General features: G+C 44.5%; 1 protein-coding gene across 1 annotated transcript in view; it reads right to left on the bottom strand.

Annotated features, from left to right (window-relative positions):
• PTPRT (protein tyrosine phosphatase receptor type T) overlaps window positions 1-16,268 on the bottom strand; it is a 483,954-nt gene extending 467,686 nt beyond the window's left edge. The window contains 1 exon segment of the mRNA XM_036395864.2: window positions 15,747-16,268. Coding sequence (XP_036251757.1) covers window positions 15,747-15,816 — 70 coding nt within the window. The 5' untranslated portion in view covers window positions 15,817-16,268.
• Between the last annotated feature and the right edge of the window lie 584 nt (window positions 16,269-16,852).

The following is a 16,852-nucleotide window of genomic DNA, read 5'->3' as shown; positions in this document are numbered from 1 at the left end:
TTAAATACATTTTCTTTAAATCATTTCCTTGTGCAATTACTCATATATTACAGATAATGTTCTTGTACTCGATTTGCCTTGCTGTAAAACAGCAACATAAACATTTTCCTCCTCCCTAATATCTTTGGAATCAAAGTTATCATCGGATGAGAGGTATCCAGGGGAACAGTATTCAATACAACAAATAATTTTTCATTGGTATTTACTTCCTCTTTAAAATATTAAAGTGCAAGGAAGGGAGTAGAAAGAGCCAAGGTCAATTCATACATAAATATTTAGCTTGGAGATGCAATTCCTGCTTCCATTACTTTGTACTCTTTTATTACTGTGTCTTAAGGACATGTACTGCCAGTAAACTGCAGTTTAAGTTTCCAGGCTTTTATTTTGTACTGAGTTCCCATAAAAGAGAAATTCCAAGTTCCATCTATTTCTGAACAATTAGCTAAATTCCTGTTCTGACAGGCAGGCTAAGAAGTGTCAGCCCTGTCCCCCTGCATGAATTCCATGCCACTAGAATCTCTCTCCACGACAAAGAGAAAATTGCAATTTTTGCAAAAAGCAAACTTCTTAATCCCACCATGCTTCTCCCAGATTTTTGCAAATTGACACAAGCTTCTCCCACAATGCTGAATCATGGAATTGTTTAGGCTGGAAAACACCTCTAAAATCATTGAGTCAGACTGTTAACCCAGTTCTGACCAAGCCACCTCCAAACCACGGCCCCAAATGCCACATCCACACACCTTTTCATTTTCCCCCAGGGATGGGGACTCCAGCACTGCCCTGGGCACCTGTGCCAGTATTTGACAGCCCTTTCCATGAAGAATTTTTCCTTCATATCCAATCTAAACCTCCTCTGGCCCAGCCTGAGGCCATTCCCTCCCCTCCTGCCCCTGTTCCCTGGAGCACAGCCCGACCTGGGGCTGTCCCCTCCTGTCAGGAGCTGTGCAGAGCCACAAGGGTCCCCCTGAGCCTCCTTTTTTCCAGGCTGAGCCCCTTCCCAGCTCCCTCAGCCCCTCCTGGGGCTCCATTCCCTTCCCTGGAAACTTTCCAGCCCTTCCAGGTCTTTGTCACAAGGCCTCAGAACCAACCCCAGAATCAGAGGTGTGGTCTCACCAGTGCCCAGCACAGGGGGACAATCCCTGCCCTGGTCCTGCTGGATTTTTCAGAGGTTTGAAAACCTTTGGTGTGCATTGCATTCTCAACAGAACTCTCCAGGAGGCAGCAGCCTCTGGCAGGCCTGAGGGGAAGCACTCATGGCTGGGTGGGATGAGCCCAAGGAGGAGAAAAGCAAAGCCCAGCAGCACAGAAAGATCCTCTCCAGCAGGGATTCCCTCTCTGCACCAACAGCTTGGCATGAACCACCATTCTCCTGTCTTCCCTCCATCAAGCAAACATGGGTAAAAGTCCAACTCAAGACCAAAGACTAAGAAAAATCTGCTAAAACATTTTTGTGAAAAATGCATGTATTTTATGATTGGCTTTTTGCAAATATTCAAATGAATATTATATGTGTTCTGTTAGAAAGTAATGCTGAGTTAATTTTCTTAAGTAGTGTGTTAAATATAGTTTTAGGTTATAAAAAATGTTAAAATAGAAACTATGCTATGTGAGATACTTTTTTTCCTAAAGAAAGGACTCACACTGAGATAGCAGCCACAGGACACCTGAATCTTTCAGAGAAAGAGAATTTATTGCCCATTATCAGAAGAAACTGAACTTCTTCCCACCTCGAAGGTGCTGTCAGGATTCAGATGAAGAAGCTGAAACTGACCAGACAGAATCCTGTGTTTGAATGGAATTTATGCATCATGGATGAGGTGTATGAATATGCAACAGGCTGTTGTTTTTAAGGGTTAATCCTTTGCTAATGTGGGTCCTTTTTCGGGCTCGTGCTACCCAGAAAAGGTACCTGGACTGTCCATAACTCTTTGTCTCTATTGTCTCATATTGTCCTAATTCAAATTGTCCAAATTGTTATTACTCTAATTGTATTACTGTTTTTAATAACCATTTTATTACTATTAAACTTTTAAAAACAAGTGATTGGCGTTTCTCACATTTTTAACCACTGCTATCTTTTACCTTTTTTACTTCTCTTAACAGAGTTGTCACAGTGGAAAATCTAGGGGTTTCCTAAATTACTCCAGTCACCCTGACAGCCTCAGAACAGGAAAGGATCTGCAGATTTACTGGGCACATATATGAGCACACAGACAAACACCTGCTGCTGTGCCACTATATATTCCTAGAATATCATTTAACATGGATGGGCATTGCAGGAGCACAGCAGGAATGAACAGCCACTAAATGCCTTGCAAAAGGAGAGAGCAGAGTAAGGAAAATGGATTGGAAGCCTAGAGGCATAAAGAAAAAGGAAAGTTTGGAAAAAACTCATTATAATTTGTTCTCTTTAACTCTATGGTAATATCAATCTGAGAACAATAGCAAAAAAAACAGGGTTGAAGCTAATTTTCAAAAGACATTAATTCCCTCAAGTTGACTGATAAATAACAGTGTTTTCTCTCCTCCTTTTTTGTCTTTAATGGGATTCAAATTATTCCATTTAATTGCAACAGCACTGGTTTCCCCACCCAGCTTTCTATACTCCAGTGAAGCACAGGGTGACCTTAATTGTGTACATGATGCTGATTTTGGTTCAAACAAGAAGTATGAGTGCACCACATTGCAAATACAAATTTAAACAAACCCATAAAGGCTCAAATCCCAGTTCATTGCAGTCCAACTGCCTCCTTGCAAGTCTAAACCACAATAAAATTCCTGGCAGCCCTTTATGATCCCCTCACAGAGGAGCTGCCTGTACTGCTCTATGGACATGTACTACCAATAAAATACAGGTTAAGTTTCCAGGCTCCCATTTTGTCCTGAATTGTCATAAAAGAAAAATTTCCAGTGCCATCTTGTTCTGAACAATTATCTAAGTCACCATCCTGACACAGACAGAGCCTGAGAAGTGACAGCTCTGCCTTCCTGCATGAATTAGGTGCCAGTGGAATTTAAATCTGTGACAGCAAAAAGCAAATCTATTAATTCCAACACACTTCCCTTAAATTCCAATGGCTTGTCAAGAGCTTCTTTTACTACATAGAAACACAAATTGTTTAGGCTGGAAAAGCACTTTACTCTGCCCAAATCCCCAAACTTCTGTTCATTTCCCTGCCTTATCAGCTCTGGGGTGATATAAAAAAAGTTGAGGGTGTTGCAGAATTACACAGAGAGCAGCAAACCCCCCCTTGACATTCATGCAGCCAAAAAGAGAAGCCCACAAATTCCTGACCACTCAGGTGATGGGCTTCCCTGCCACAAAGGCACACTAAGAAAAGAGAAATATTAACATCAATAAATAATCAAGCTTTCCCAAGGGTATTAGGTGCACTAGTAGAAGGTTATCCAAAAACCCTGTGCCAATCTTCTTGCAGGTTTGACTGAAAACAATCACCTGAGCACACACTTGTGCCATGGGACATTTAGTTGTTAATGCAAAAGATGGATGGCCCTGACTGGAGGGGCAGCTACTCAATATTTTGTTTTATTCTTACTGTTAGCTCTGTGGGCCCATGCATTATTTACTGCACACTATGCAAACTGAGCTCTACAGAGAGAATTATTAATTTCCTCTCAGGTTTCTCCATAGCTATAGAATTTCTGGACTTTCCCCAGCATTCAGACACACTCACCACCCCACCTCAGAGCTCTGTGTTCAACTCTGTCCTTTCAGGCACTCAAAGGTTGAGGATTAATCCACGTTAACATAATGTGATGTTCCCTGTGAAAAACACCAATCACTTGGTTTTAAAATTTTAGAAGTTTAATAGTAATAAAAGGGTTATAAAAATAGTAATATAATTAGAGTAATAATAATTTGGACAATTAGGATTTAGGACAATATGAGACAATAAAAATAAAGAGTTACAGACAGTCCAGGTCCCTCTTTCTGGGTAAAATAAGCCCAAAAAAGGACCCACGTTAACAGAGGATTAACCCTTAAAAACAACAGCCTGTTGCATATTCATACACCTCATCCATGATGCATAAATTCCATTCAAACACAGGATTCTGTCTGGTCATTGCCAGCTTCTTCCTCTTAATCCTGACGGTGTCTCAGGGCTGAGCAAGGTGGGAAGAACTCAGTAAGGGAGCAATAAATTCTTTTCCTCTTAAAGATTCAGGTGTCCTGTGGCTGCTATCTTGAAGTCCTCTCTTTAAAAAAAAGTATCCTACATAACATAGTTTCTATTTTAATATTATGTTATAACCTAAAACTATATTTAACACACTACTTAAGAACATTAATACATCATAACTTTCTAACATAACACATATAATATTCATTTTAATATTTCTGAAAAGCCAATCATAGAATACGCATTTTTCACATTCCCCATTGGCAGCTCAGGGATTTTTAGGGTGCTCAGGGTCCTGCATGGGCCCCTCACACAGGTGTGATGTGACACCTAAGGTCCTTTTTGGGGTCCCACCTCAGCCCCCCAGGGTAAGAGCTGATGCTCCCCTGCTCTCCAAAACTCACCCACGAGCACTCAGGAATTCTGCTACAGAAATAAAGCATCACATGCCTAACACTCCTCCTCTCTCTGACTGGTACATTATGTGCTTCTTCAGCACCTACAAATCACATATTGCACTTCTAATTGGGTTTTGTTTGGGCTGCTTCTCTGTTTGCTTGGGGGGTTTGGCTGAGGTTTCTTTGTGGGGTTGGTTGTTTGTTTGTGGTGTGCTTTGCTGGTTGGGCTTTTTAATCCCACACCCACTATTTGCCCCCAGGTTAGGTAAGGTCTAAATGCAGATTTGGGGGTGAGGGGGATTTGGAGGGGCACATGATCCAATCTTGCCTTCACCATGATGCTGTTGATATTTAACAGATAATCAGATTAATTAAGAAACAGCAGAGAAGCATTAGGATGTGTTATCACTTATGCTAAATACAGCATCATCACACTTTTTTTTTTTCCTCACTCTACCTCCTCTTCTGTTCCCTCCTCAACAGTATTATAATAAAGTCAGAAGTTTTAGAGGAAAAAAAGCCTGCAGTGGATTGTTCAATTTTTTGTCCTGTCTAAATTCAAGTGACTCAGACAGAGTTCCCACCATTTCCTCTGGGACACAATTCCACAGCCTCATCAATCTGCAGTAAGATTTTCATAATGCCCAAAGTAATTATTTGCTTGTTTTTATCTCATTCTATTCCTTTCACTGTACATTAAATATTTCTCCCTTATTCCCCTTCTTTCCCTCTGAGGTACTCTCCCCTTCACAGCTCCATTCTCAGTTAGAGATCCAGAAATTAAATGGATTTAGATACTGTAAATCTCTCTTCAAAGAGGAGAAATTGCTGTCACTTGTGTGTACTCTCAATATGTTAATTTGTCACTCCTGGAAATAAGAGGATGCTCAGGGGAAATATTCCAGGCAGAAAAAACATCCTGATATATACTTTTTAAAATACAGACACAGCAGGTGGCACATTCTGCCCTCAGTACACTTGCTGCTTTTCAAACCCACGTTCAGTTTGATGCAAATGTGCCACCAATTGCCAGTCAGTCCTCTCAAAAATCTCAGCATTAATCACCCCCAGATTCCTCTCCTCCACTCAAAAATCACTTTGTATACACCTTCACTCTGCATTTACATTGTAATACTACTCAGGATTTCTGCTAAATTTCTGTTTGAGACACTCAACGATGACTTTGTTTTTTTAAGAACTGAAAATTTGAAAGTTTACCATCACCAAGTAAAAACTTACAAGGGAACTTCTAAATGTTCTCAATTTTAATAGAAATTGCATCAGAAGTCTGAATGTGATGAGTGATCCCCTCTGCCATCTCCTGTGAGGAAGAACTCTGTGGGTAATCCAAAGTGGATAATCCAAATACTCTCCTGTATTTTCTGCAGCAATTCTAGCATGAATTACACCTGGCAAGCAGCATGATACAAGTTTGGGGTAAATGTATTGTTAATGCTGCTGCTGCTTCATGTTTTAAATATCTGCAAGTCACCCTGAAGTCAGTGACCACTGGGAATTACACTAAAGGACACAAGGAAATTTAACATTTCTTTCAATGAAATGCTCATTTACTGGGCATTCTGTTAGCAGTAGCATGGAAGCAAAACCTCAAAAAAAAAATCCAAACAAACAAAAACCCCCAAAACAAACAAAAAACCCACAGCAAAACATCACACCAAAACCCAGGAGTGATTCAATATAGACAACTGCCAAGTGACCTTCAGAAATCACCAAGTAACATTCCAAAGCATTACTTCCCAGCCATTATCAGAAATGGTTTTGTATTATTACTAGAAAATCGAAGAGTAAGGGTAAAGCAGATGTCCAATGCAGCTGTACTCTGCATGTTAATTTTTTTCAATAAATATGCACAGAAATCTTAGTAAATGCATTATAGAACATGGAAATCTTTGGCAGATATAAAAGCTTTATTTTAAAAGATGCAAAGTTGAGTGTTTACTTTAAAAGGGTTATTTTTGCTTGCTAAGTTCATTTAAGGACAATTAATTATACTTTCTTATTTTTGCAGGCTCTGGCCTTGGCAGTCTCCAGGGTTATCCCTGTGCCAACAGAGACACTGTGTTTATTTCCAAGCTTTCCACTTCTCTGATCATTCCTACCACGTGCTGATAGCTGTTAGTACATACACCATCTCCCATGTTTTAATCATAAAAATATTTACTGTTTGCATAGGAAACCCTATCGCCAACAAAAAATTTATTCAGGAAGCTGGGGAAATGTTTTGACCAACATTTGCATAGTAAAAATCTCTTTTAAAATGAGATTTTTTTTTCTTTTTTTTTTTTGAAATCTATTATTTTTTACTAGATCACATGGATTCATCCTCCCTGATGGAATGTTTGAACCTCAAGAACAGAGGGGAAGTGCCTGGTTTAGAGCAGCTTTTTTCAACAAAATTATTATTCAGGTTGTATTTATGTGAAACTCCAAGTGGGTCTAGATTTAATTTATACAAACAAATAAATTCCCAAAATGAAATAGTGGGTGCAATGCAGCATCCTTGGTAAGTACCAAATGCACTGCTTGTGCCATGGAGACAGGGGGACGCTGGCAGCCATGCAGCCCTGCTCTCTGTACCTGCCTTGGCAGGCAGGAGAGCAGCAGAGGCCCCAGGGCACCTTCCAGAGAGGCAATGAGTCAGTGCTGGCACAGCAGCCAGACCACAGGAGCTTCCAGCCACCCATCTGAAAGTCAAATCCATCAGCTGATTGTGCCCTGCGCAGCCAGAGCCAGCAACGCAACACAAAAAATCTGTCTCAAGTGAAAGGCTCAAAACCAGACCTTGAAGGGAAGGGGCATAGAAAGATGAGTGACTGGTTTTATTTAGGTGGGTGATGGCTCCTGGATGTTTAATTAGGGTTGGCTGCTGCACAGATTGAGGCTCATCTGGGCTGTCTGGCACAAGCTCTGACCCAAGCCGAGAGATGCACTGAGGAACCAAAATATCCTGATCTATTGTAAATGCAGGGCCACTGATGAAGGAAGGAGTGATGAGGAGGACTCCATCTTATCAGAAGGCTCATTTTTACTTTTTTATACCATATTATATTAAAGAATACTATACTATACTAAAGAACACAGAAAGGATACTTACTGAATGCTATAAAGATAATAATGAAAACTCCTGACTCTCTCCAGAGTCCTGACACAACTTGACCCTGATTGGCCAAAGAGTGAAAACAACTCCCAGCAGAATGCAATGGAACAATCACCTGTGGGTAAACAATCTCCAAACACATTCCACATGTGAGCACAACACAGGAGAAGCAAATGAGATCAGAATTGTTTTCCTTTTCTCTGAGGCTTCTCAGCTTCCCAGGAGAAAATCCTTGAGCAAAAGAATCACGTTCAGGGAATGTGAATGCCACGCTGATCAGCCACTGTGGGACAGCCAGAGTGTAAATATAACAGGCTTTTCCTCTCACATGCTTATTCCTTCCCATTTCTGAAATAAACAGTGTGCAACTGTGGTGTGAGCACACGAGCAGAGCTGAGACACCAGCTGAGCTGGAGGAACAACAGGGAGAACTGTTGCTGGCATGGTTAAGCCCTTAAAATATCAGCAACTGGCAAATAGATAAATAGATGCTTTTCTAAGCAAACCTAGAATGGGCTGCTGGTAAATTCAAAATATTCCCATCAGTTTGGTTTGTGAAGGGAGATGCTCAATCACTGAAATGAAAGACAAGAGCTAGGTGCTGTATCCCACGTTTCAGGCTAAGGAGCAAAATTTGCAGCCATGAGCTGTCTCACAGTGACTCTGGTGGACATTCAGCTTAAAGAAAGGGAGATTCTATTAGTGCCAGCCACCCCCCCAGTCTGAGAGCATCCAGCAGCCCACTTCAGAGCTTTATTTTGTGTCTGCTTCCTCACTGTTTCTGTTCTGGTGAAGTCTCCTTTCCTCTTTCTCTACCTACTGCTATAAATTTACCATATCCTCCTTCCCATCACTAACCCTCACCAAACACCAGGATCCTATCAGCTGCCACCCTTCTTGACTGTGGCACCGCTCATGTTTCTGCTGCTGTTTCTGTTTCCCCCTTATACAACTGCAAAGAAGACATTCTTCAGGGTATCAAAAAACCCCAGTAATTTGTGCCCCTAAAGCATTTAGCAGTTGGCTCTTCATGGGTTCCAAAGGTACTACACAACAAAGCCATCCCTTCAGGTTTAATTAACAATTAGGGGGGGAAAGGGAGTTTCTATTAAAGAGACTCATTAGGAGAGGAGTTGGTACCATTGTAAAACTGGCAATTGCCTCTCTGGGATGAGAAGGTAACAGTGAGAAACAATGAAAAGGTCACAAGCACTTCTGCCCAGCCACTTGACAATCTCACCCAAGCTAGAGACCAGAGACAGCCCAGAACAGACTTTGTGGGGATTTGCCTTTTTTTAATAGGTGAGCGGGAATGGAAAACACCAGAAACAGCTCATTATTGTTTATCTTGGTGCTTTTCTCAAGAACAAATTAGTAAAAATGCTTGGTACCAGCTGAAAGCAGTGGCAGAGTTACACAGACAGCCTCTTGCCTCAGCTGGTTGGGTTTTTTTAAAATCTACCTCTCAGCCACACACCTCTGCAGAAACATCAAAACCACAAAATATTTCCCTGAGAATGACTGACTGCGGTAGAAATACACTGCACTTTACACTTTCAGCAGCAACTGTTCCCATTAGAGCACTGAATTCCCACCTAGGAATGCAGAATGAGATTTGGGCTGCCCCCACCTAAGTGGGTACATGTTGACAGCAAATCCCTTTTCTGGAGAAACGAATCATCAAGCTCAGCAGCTTCCCATCCTGCTGACAGAAGTGCTCTTCTGCTTATCCAGCAAATGCTGCTGCACTTCCAGTAAACATTTCTAAAGGAAGAAAGGCCCATTATAGAGCAGTCAGATTGCTTTAATTCCCTTCTTCCTCCCCTGCTTTGTGCCCTACTTCTACTAGTTGGTCACAATCACACACTGCTTTTCACTCCTACAAATCATCATTGTCTTCTCAAATAAACAAAACCACGTGGCACCATTACCATCCCCTACTCCACACTTTGTCGTTAAATAAAAGACGCAGAAAGCTCACTTCAAAGTTAATATATTTGCCTATTTAGGATTTCTTTTCTCCCCTCTGCTATTGAGGGCTGACCTTTGAGTCAGTACGAAGGGAAGGAAGATTCACACATGTTCAGATTAAGGTAGCAGCAACAAATTCAGCAGTGCTGGAGTCAAAAGCATAATATTCCAATAAAATATCCCCAGCACAGCTTGAAGCCCTACTTCTGCTCACACAGGTAATGATACTTTCTTCAAATTCAAAATAGGGAAGGATTGATTCTCAACCAAAAAAAAAAAAAAAATGGATAAACTCTGGCTGAAGTGGTAGTACTCTTGATTTTGTTGTTCTTTACAGCATTGCAGAGGAGAAGAGTGGAGCAGCCCTCCTTCACTCCACAGCTGAATTCACAGCCAGGAGCTGCTTCCCAGTGATTCAACACAGTCACTACCAGGAACGAAGCTGAGATTGACAAGGATATATGTGGAAAAAAAAGTGATCAACTCTGTTTCCTCTGTACAGCCAGATCTGAAGCCGTTTCAGCTAAGCAAACATGAGATATGGGACACTTTGAGCACTTCCAGCACAAAGGGAGCAGCATGGCTGAACAAAGAGCTTCGCGTAAGCGGAGGTTGCTCAGGCTGCAGCACTGATCTGTGCCCACACAACATCATCAGCTGTCAAAACCCACAACCTTCCTGAGAGATGAACTAAAAAATATCAAGGAACAAGAGCCAGGTCCCATCCTCCCAAAATTCATAAGCAGCTCAATCATTCTTCAAGTACATGAGCAGCACCGCTTCAAACGGCAGCAGAATTCACCAAGTCGGTTTGAATTCCCAAGGCTGCAGTCCCAGGGGGATCCAGCTGGAGAAAAGAAATCAAGCAACTGGCCTTGGATTGATTTACAAGCACTACTTCAAAGAAAACAAGATAACCAGAGGAGACCAAGCACTAAGTAGGTTCTTTCTTCCTGGGGTTTCTTGTCCTGTTTTACCAGGACTTCCTAGAATTACATCATCTTTAACTGGGGCATTAAACAACACCTTTACAGCCTTCCTTCTCCAGAGATCCTTGTTTTCTTTAGCTGAAATTTCTTCCTTATCAGCATTTTCCTCTGGAACATGCCATGTCCTGCCATCCAGTTTACAAAGCATTTGACATCTCTGAACTGCAGTGATAGATGGGATGTATTTATTGGATATTAAAAAACAAGCAGGACTGATTAAATGATGCATAGTCTGATTAAGACAGTAATTGTCTCCTTTACCATGAAGATGTATGATCTTTAGAGCTCACAATAATGAACTCTTTTTTGTTATGTAATGACAAGTGCACAGAAAAATAGGACCAGGCTGTGAGAAGTCCTCACTGATGCCATCAACAACATCCACCACCTTTGTGTGCCTGCTCTTTTTCTCTGTTTTTGCCTGGAATGGCATTCAAATTAAGGGACAGCACCAGGCCAGGAAGGTGGCAGGGTAAGAGGTCGGTAAAGATGTCTCAAAAATAAGCAGAGACCATCTAAATGAAGGTACAGCCAAGTAGTACCATCCAGCACAAACAGGGGAGAGCACCAGCTAAAGAAAAATAAGAAAACTAGGAACTGTGAGTGGTATAAAAAAAGTGACTCCAGGCCAAATACATTGGCTTCAATGAGCCAAGTAAAGCTGCTCCATAAAACGTTCCAGAAATACCAGAAGAGCCATATACCACCTTCTTATCAAGAACATGAGCACAGAGCCAAGGAATGACAACCCACCAGCCCTTCCTCAGGGGAGTGGAGCCCTCTGCTACCAAGGCAATGGGAGACACAGGAGGTTTCCTCCTTCACAGATGGAAACCTGGACTACAACTTGTTCACAGCAGCAGGTGACCCCTGCATGCTGCTGCTATTTCAAATTCATGTAAGGAAAGTCTCATCTATGGATGTTCCTATGAACATTTTTTTTGGAAGCTCAGTTACATTTTTAATCTGTGCCTTACAAGACACCGAGGAAACAGACTGCAGCACTTTCCATAAAAAATTAAGGGATGTCTCTCTAGAAAGACAGAGGGCTTTATATAGCAATGCACACACACACACATCCTGCTGCTCGTCACCCAAACACCGTAAGGGTTTCTGGGGATGTCAACCAGGCTGCAGGATTGCTGTGGGAAAGCAGAAGCATTATCACTCTCATCACTGAGCAAACCCATGTATTCAATCAGATTTTGGTATGTGGATTTCAGACAACATCTGCTACTTTTATTCTTTTTCTTAATGAGGGCCACGTTAAATCAGTGTCAAATTTGCCTGTTGCCAAAATATTTAAGTTCCAATGCACACCTCTCCATTGTACAGTCAGTGCTTCCCATTCAGGCAAAGAACAATACCTGCCAATACACATTCGTGCACCTCACTTATAAAATCGCAATGAAAATTACCAGAGGCATAAAACAACTATTATGATAAATAATGAGCTTTTAAAAACCCACACCATACACACAGAGAGAATCAGAGACGCTGATCCTTCTGTGCTGAATGTTATTCAAGAGGATTGTCAGAGCAATGCTGAACAGATCAATTTATTTCTCTTTCTTCTCTCCACTTAACTGGATTTCATGTACAAAAGTAATTGTTCCTATAAGAAACAACCCTTGTCCGTGGCTTTCGAGGTTCAAAGCCTCAGACCTACATCTTTACTACTATTCGGGTTTCCATGGCAACAGATGATGGTGCCTTCTGAAAAAAAAAAAGTATACTTTAATATTCTACAGTAAGTGCCCCAAATCATTCCCGTAATATTAATGAAAACTGGAGCACGTGGGCCTGCACGCAGAGCATAACAGACTTAAAAAGTACAATTAAACAAGAGAAGCAGAGCTCAGGGACTTGCGGGAGGGTGGATGGTTAAAAAGGGCTCTGCATTTGTAAAAGAGAAGGATTATCCCTCAGAGATTCACAAACGCCTTTATACACACAGTGACCTTTCGTTGCCGCTGTCGAAAGAGGCAGTTTCACAACATCACCTTCTTAGGATTAATTGTTTATGTATTAGAAAACAAATCGAGCCAGCCGGGGATAAAAATAAAGTGGAATTGTGGCGCTAACAGCTCCCCAGAGGGGGAGAAAAGTGATTATTGAGTTAAATGGCTGCATTGTTAACAACTGCCACACAGAGCAGCTCGCTCAGAAAGGCCCGTTTTTCACCGCCAATTTACTGACAGCAAAACCTGAGCAAATGAACTCCTACTAAATTAAGGCTTCCCCAAAAAATTTCCTTGCAGTTTGCTCCCTTTTCATCTTCTCTCCTGGCTGGACGAGCCCTGTGTAATGAACTCTCAGCTGCCGCAACTTCGCGATGTGGCAGCGGCCCTTGGGAGCGTCCGAGCTCTGCCAGCAAAGCAAGGAGCAGGACAGGGGGAAAATTAAATTAAGCACTGCCATCAGAAGAAAAACAAGTGTTAAATAATAATCTGGTGTTCAGGTCAACAGCACCCATGTAAACCCTCTGTCCTACTTTCCCCACCGGATGCTTTTTCACAGCTGCAGATGACTTTAATCTCTCTATTTATCCCCCTGTTGTGTTAAAAATCCTCACAAAACAGGCAAAGTGTGTCAACTGCAAGAATACCCCCCATGTTCTGGTGGGAGAAAAAGCGCGCACGGACTTTCAGGAGAACTTCCCTCTAATGCTGTTCCAAAATCCTGGAAGAACCGGGTACCGCTATCATAACCTGGTGCTACTTCTGTGTTTGGGACGGAAAAGCAAAGCATTTAAATTAGCAGCTGACCCTAGAGCTGACAAAAAGTTGAGAACCTCGAAAAGCATATGTTGAGTTACAAATAAATACAGAGACTGCAGGGAAGGGGAAGTAATTGCTGGGGAGAAGAGTTATAAATAGAGTGATAGAGAAATTACATAAAGAAATGAGTGGTAGCCAGCTCCCTCAGGATGAAATGAGGTATGCCAGGGAGAAACCATGAGCATTCTGCTGTCTCTTTGTAGTATTCCTAATTTTACGTTGCGAATAACACGAAGCAGCAGCAGCTGTGCAAATCGGGTAGGAGCTGACTACATTTCCTCTTGACTTGTGCCTTTCCTAGTTCCTAGTCCAGCGATCACTTAAGAAAATAAGTTTTAAAAAAAATAATAACAACCAACAACTTGCACAGTGATTTTTCGGGATGTTTAACAAAAGGCTGCTGTATAAACGCAGTAGTCTTTGAAAAATAATCGGAGACGGGAGGTATTTGCATCCTAAAAGTTATGGAGAGAGCACCACCTGATGGAAGATGCGGAAAGACACCGATGACATTAACTGGAGCCACTCCAAACTTCACGGAATTTTCAGGGACAAAGTGCACCTGCAAAATTTTGCTTTTTACCATTCAAAAAAAATTTTTAAATCAGCTACAGGGGCACAGTCCAGACCGGTACACTTCACAGCAGATATTTATTTTAAGAGTAGAAAGCTTTCTCCTAATATCAGTACTACAAGCAGCTCAGAAACAGTTATTAAAATCAGTGCCTCTTACTTTGGATGGCAGGATGCACACTCAATTCTAGTGATTTTTAAAAAACCCTCACAGTCACTATTTCTACTGAACTGATAATTAAAATATTTCATGGCTTTCCTAAAAATAATTGAAACATGTTAAATCTTCATGCGTTTAGCTCATATTACGTTATCTCCCTCAAATACAAAGTGTCTTCTGCCCCCTTAAAACTTTGCTATTTTCCCAGAACACTCTTCTTTCCAAGCATCTGGCTAAATGATTCATCAAAAGCCCGGGATCTAATCACAATTGATATGACAAATGTCAAGAACACGAAAACAGTTGGAAGGGAGAGAAAAGAAGAGGGGGAAATAAATAGCTCCACATATTGCTTACTCAAGGAAGCAGTTATTTAACTAGGTTAGATTTCCCAGCCTCTCTAATAAATCTGTGCTTTGTGCAGTTGCCTAGCAATGTAAACACGATCCCGGTGGTGTCAAAGCCAAGCCGGGTTGGTGACAACACCTCCAGCCAGCCCAGTCCCTGAGCCCAGGGTTTCGGGGGAAGGTGGGCACGGTGCTGAGCATCCCCGACACGCCACTGCTGCTGCTTTAAAACAGCGAGACAGAGTCATCCGAGCTGCTGCTTCGAGTCACAAAAACCTTCTTGTGTTTGAGATGAACTCAACTTAGTTTCGTGCCTCCAGGACGCCTCAGTCCCAGGCAATGAGATGTATTCCTATGTTAAGCGACACAACACAGGGAAATTTTACTCATCTTAAACATACAGGTAGCTTTAAAATACTTTTTTTTTCCCTAAGTCAAGAGAGAAGAAAGCTATAACTGCTCATCTTTTAGCATGAGCACAAACCGCAGTGAGAAAATGAATGTATTGCAAGATCCAGGAGACAAACAAGACCCATGTATCTTTAGATTACCTACAAAATAGCACAGGAGGAGAAAGCCAGCTCTATAAGCACCTGTCATCTTCAAGTAATTCAAACTATGCCTAAAGGAACTCGTAGGAGTGGGAGAATAGCCGGCTACTATTACTGTACGCATGCCAGGGAGCAAAGTACTCCCAAACATCAGCGACAGACAAAGTGACAATTGGGAAGGAGCCCCCCGAGAAAGTTCCTGGAGCTGCGACACGCAAGTGCTCAAACAGCTGCCACTAAACTTCCCAGAGCAAGCCCAGACCCCTTCCCCTGACCGGAGGGGAAAGGCAGCGGCTCCCCCCGCGCTCCACATCCCGCAGGAGCCAACTCCTGCCTGGGGCTCGCCAACCACCAAAAACCACCTCGCGCGTCGCGAATCCCACAATAAAGGCGATGCGGTCATAAAGACGATGCTGTCACCTCTTGCCGCACGCAACTTCGGCAGGAGCGAGCCCTCCCCGGCCCCAGCCCCGGCGGGACCCCCGCACGGCCGGGCAGAGCCCCTCGCATCCCATCCCCGGCGCCTGCCGGGTACCGGCGGGTACCGAGGCTGCTCGCTGCCGCTGGTCAGCGCCTTCCGAGGCGCCTCCATCCCCCGGATGGCACCGGGAGCTCCCTGCGAGGCCGCGGGGCTGGAGGCGCAGAGTTGGGGCTGCCGGGAGAGCCGCCCGAAGGATGCAGGAGCGGGGCACCGGCCGGGCGGGCATCACTCACCTGGGAAAACCTGTCCGTCCGCCCTGGGTAAGAGCTGCAGGAAAAAGACGATCGCGGCCACGCCGCTCATCCTTCCCCGGAGTTCACCTGCCCTCCGCGCTGCCGCGGAGCCGCTGCCTGCCCGCCGCTATCCCCCGCATTGGTGGCCGTGCGCGGCGGCGGCCCCGGCAGCCGGAGCCGCGGTGCTGCTCGGAGCGGGGAGCGCAGCGGGGCGGGCGGGAGGTGCCCCCCGAGCCGAGCCCAGCGCCGGCCGCGCCCGCGCGGAGCCGGCCCCGCTGCCCCCCCACCCCGGGGGAGCCGCTCGGTGCCAAGGGGAGCGCGGGTTTGGGGGTGCTCGGTGCCTATCGAAGGCCGGATGATCGCTCGCACAGCGCCCCGCGGTAGCGGCTGGAGCGCAGCATCGCGCGGCGCAGGCAGGTTTGCTGCCACTGCCCTGGCAGCGAGGGGCTGGCGTTAAACGGAGGGCTGGGATTGGGGGTGGGATTGGGGCCGGGAGCGGCGCGGGGATGGGATGGGATGGAGGGAGCGACCCTCTGCTGGAGCCAAGGAGGAAACAGGCACCCCCCCGCCCCCCCCCCCGAGCCCTGCTGTTTGATGGGGCGGCTGCTACGAGCAGCTCACGGGCACCTACAGCTGAAAATAGTCATTGCCATCCTTATTCACTTTACTTTCGGGAGTTCAGTGCTGAACAGCGAGGCACACCGCGCCCTGGGCACTCCTAGGGCTTAGGCACAGGCAGGGAGACAATTCCGGGTGCAAGTCTAAGAATTGCTGTCCACAGGTAACTTCTTGACCCAAAATGATAAAGGGGGGGGAGAGAACCTAAGGCATTGAATAGGACTGATCAGTCTGGATCAGTCACCTGGGCTGGATTCGCACAGGAAAAGGAGAGCACTGACCACCCGGACAGAGCACCTGTGCGGCCGGCTTTGGGCAGCGACTGCAACGGGGCGGGCGGGCTGGCACTGCCGGCTGCGGCCGAGCCCCGCTCCCCCTTCCCGCTGCTCCCGCCCGGCCCCCGCTCCCTTCCCTCCGTTCCTGCCCGGCCCCGCTCCCTTCCCGCTGCTCCCGCCCGGCCCCGCTCCCTTCCCGCTGCCCCTGCCCGG

The sequence above is a fragment of the Molothrus ater genome, chromosome 17 (assembly GCF_012460135.2).
Source record: "Molothrus ater isolate BHLD 08-10-18 breed brown headed cowbird chromosome 17, BPBGC_Mater_1.1, whole genome shotgun sequence".
NCBI classification, from domain to species: Eukaryota; Metazoa; Chordata; class Aves; order Passeriformes; family Icteridae; genus Molothrus; species Molothrus ater.
Note: the sequence above shows the minus strand (reverse complement) of the source record. Positions and strands in the feature narration are given on the sequence as shown.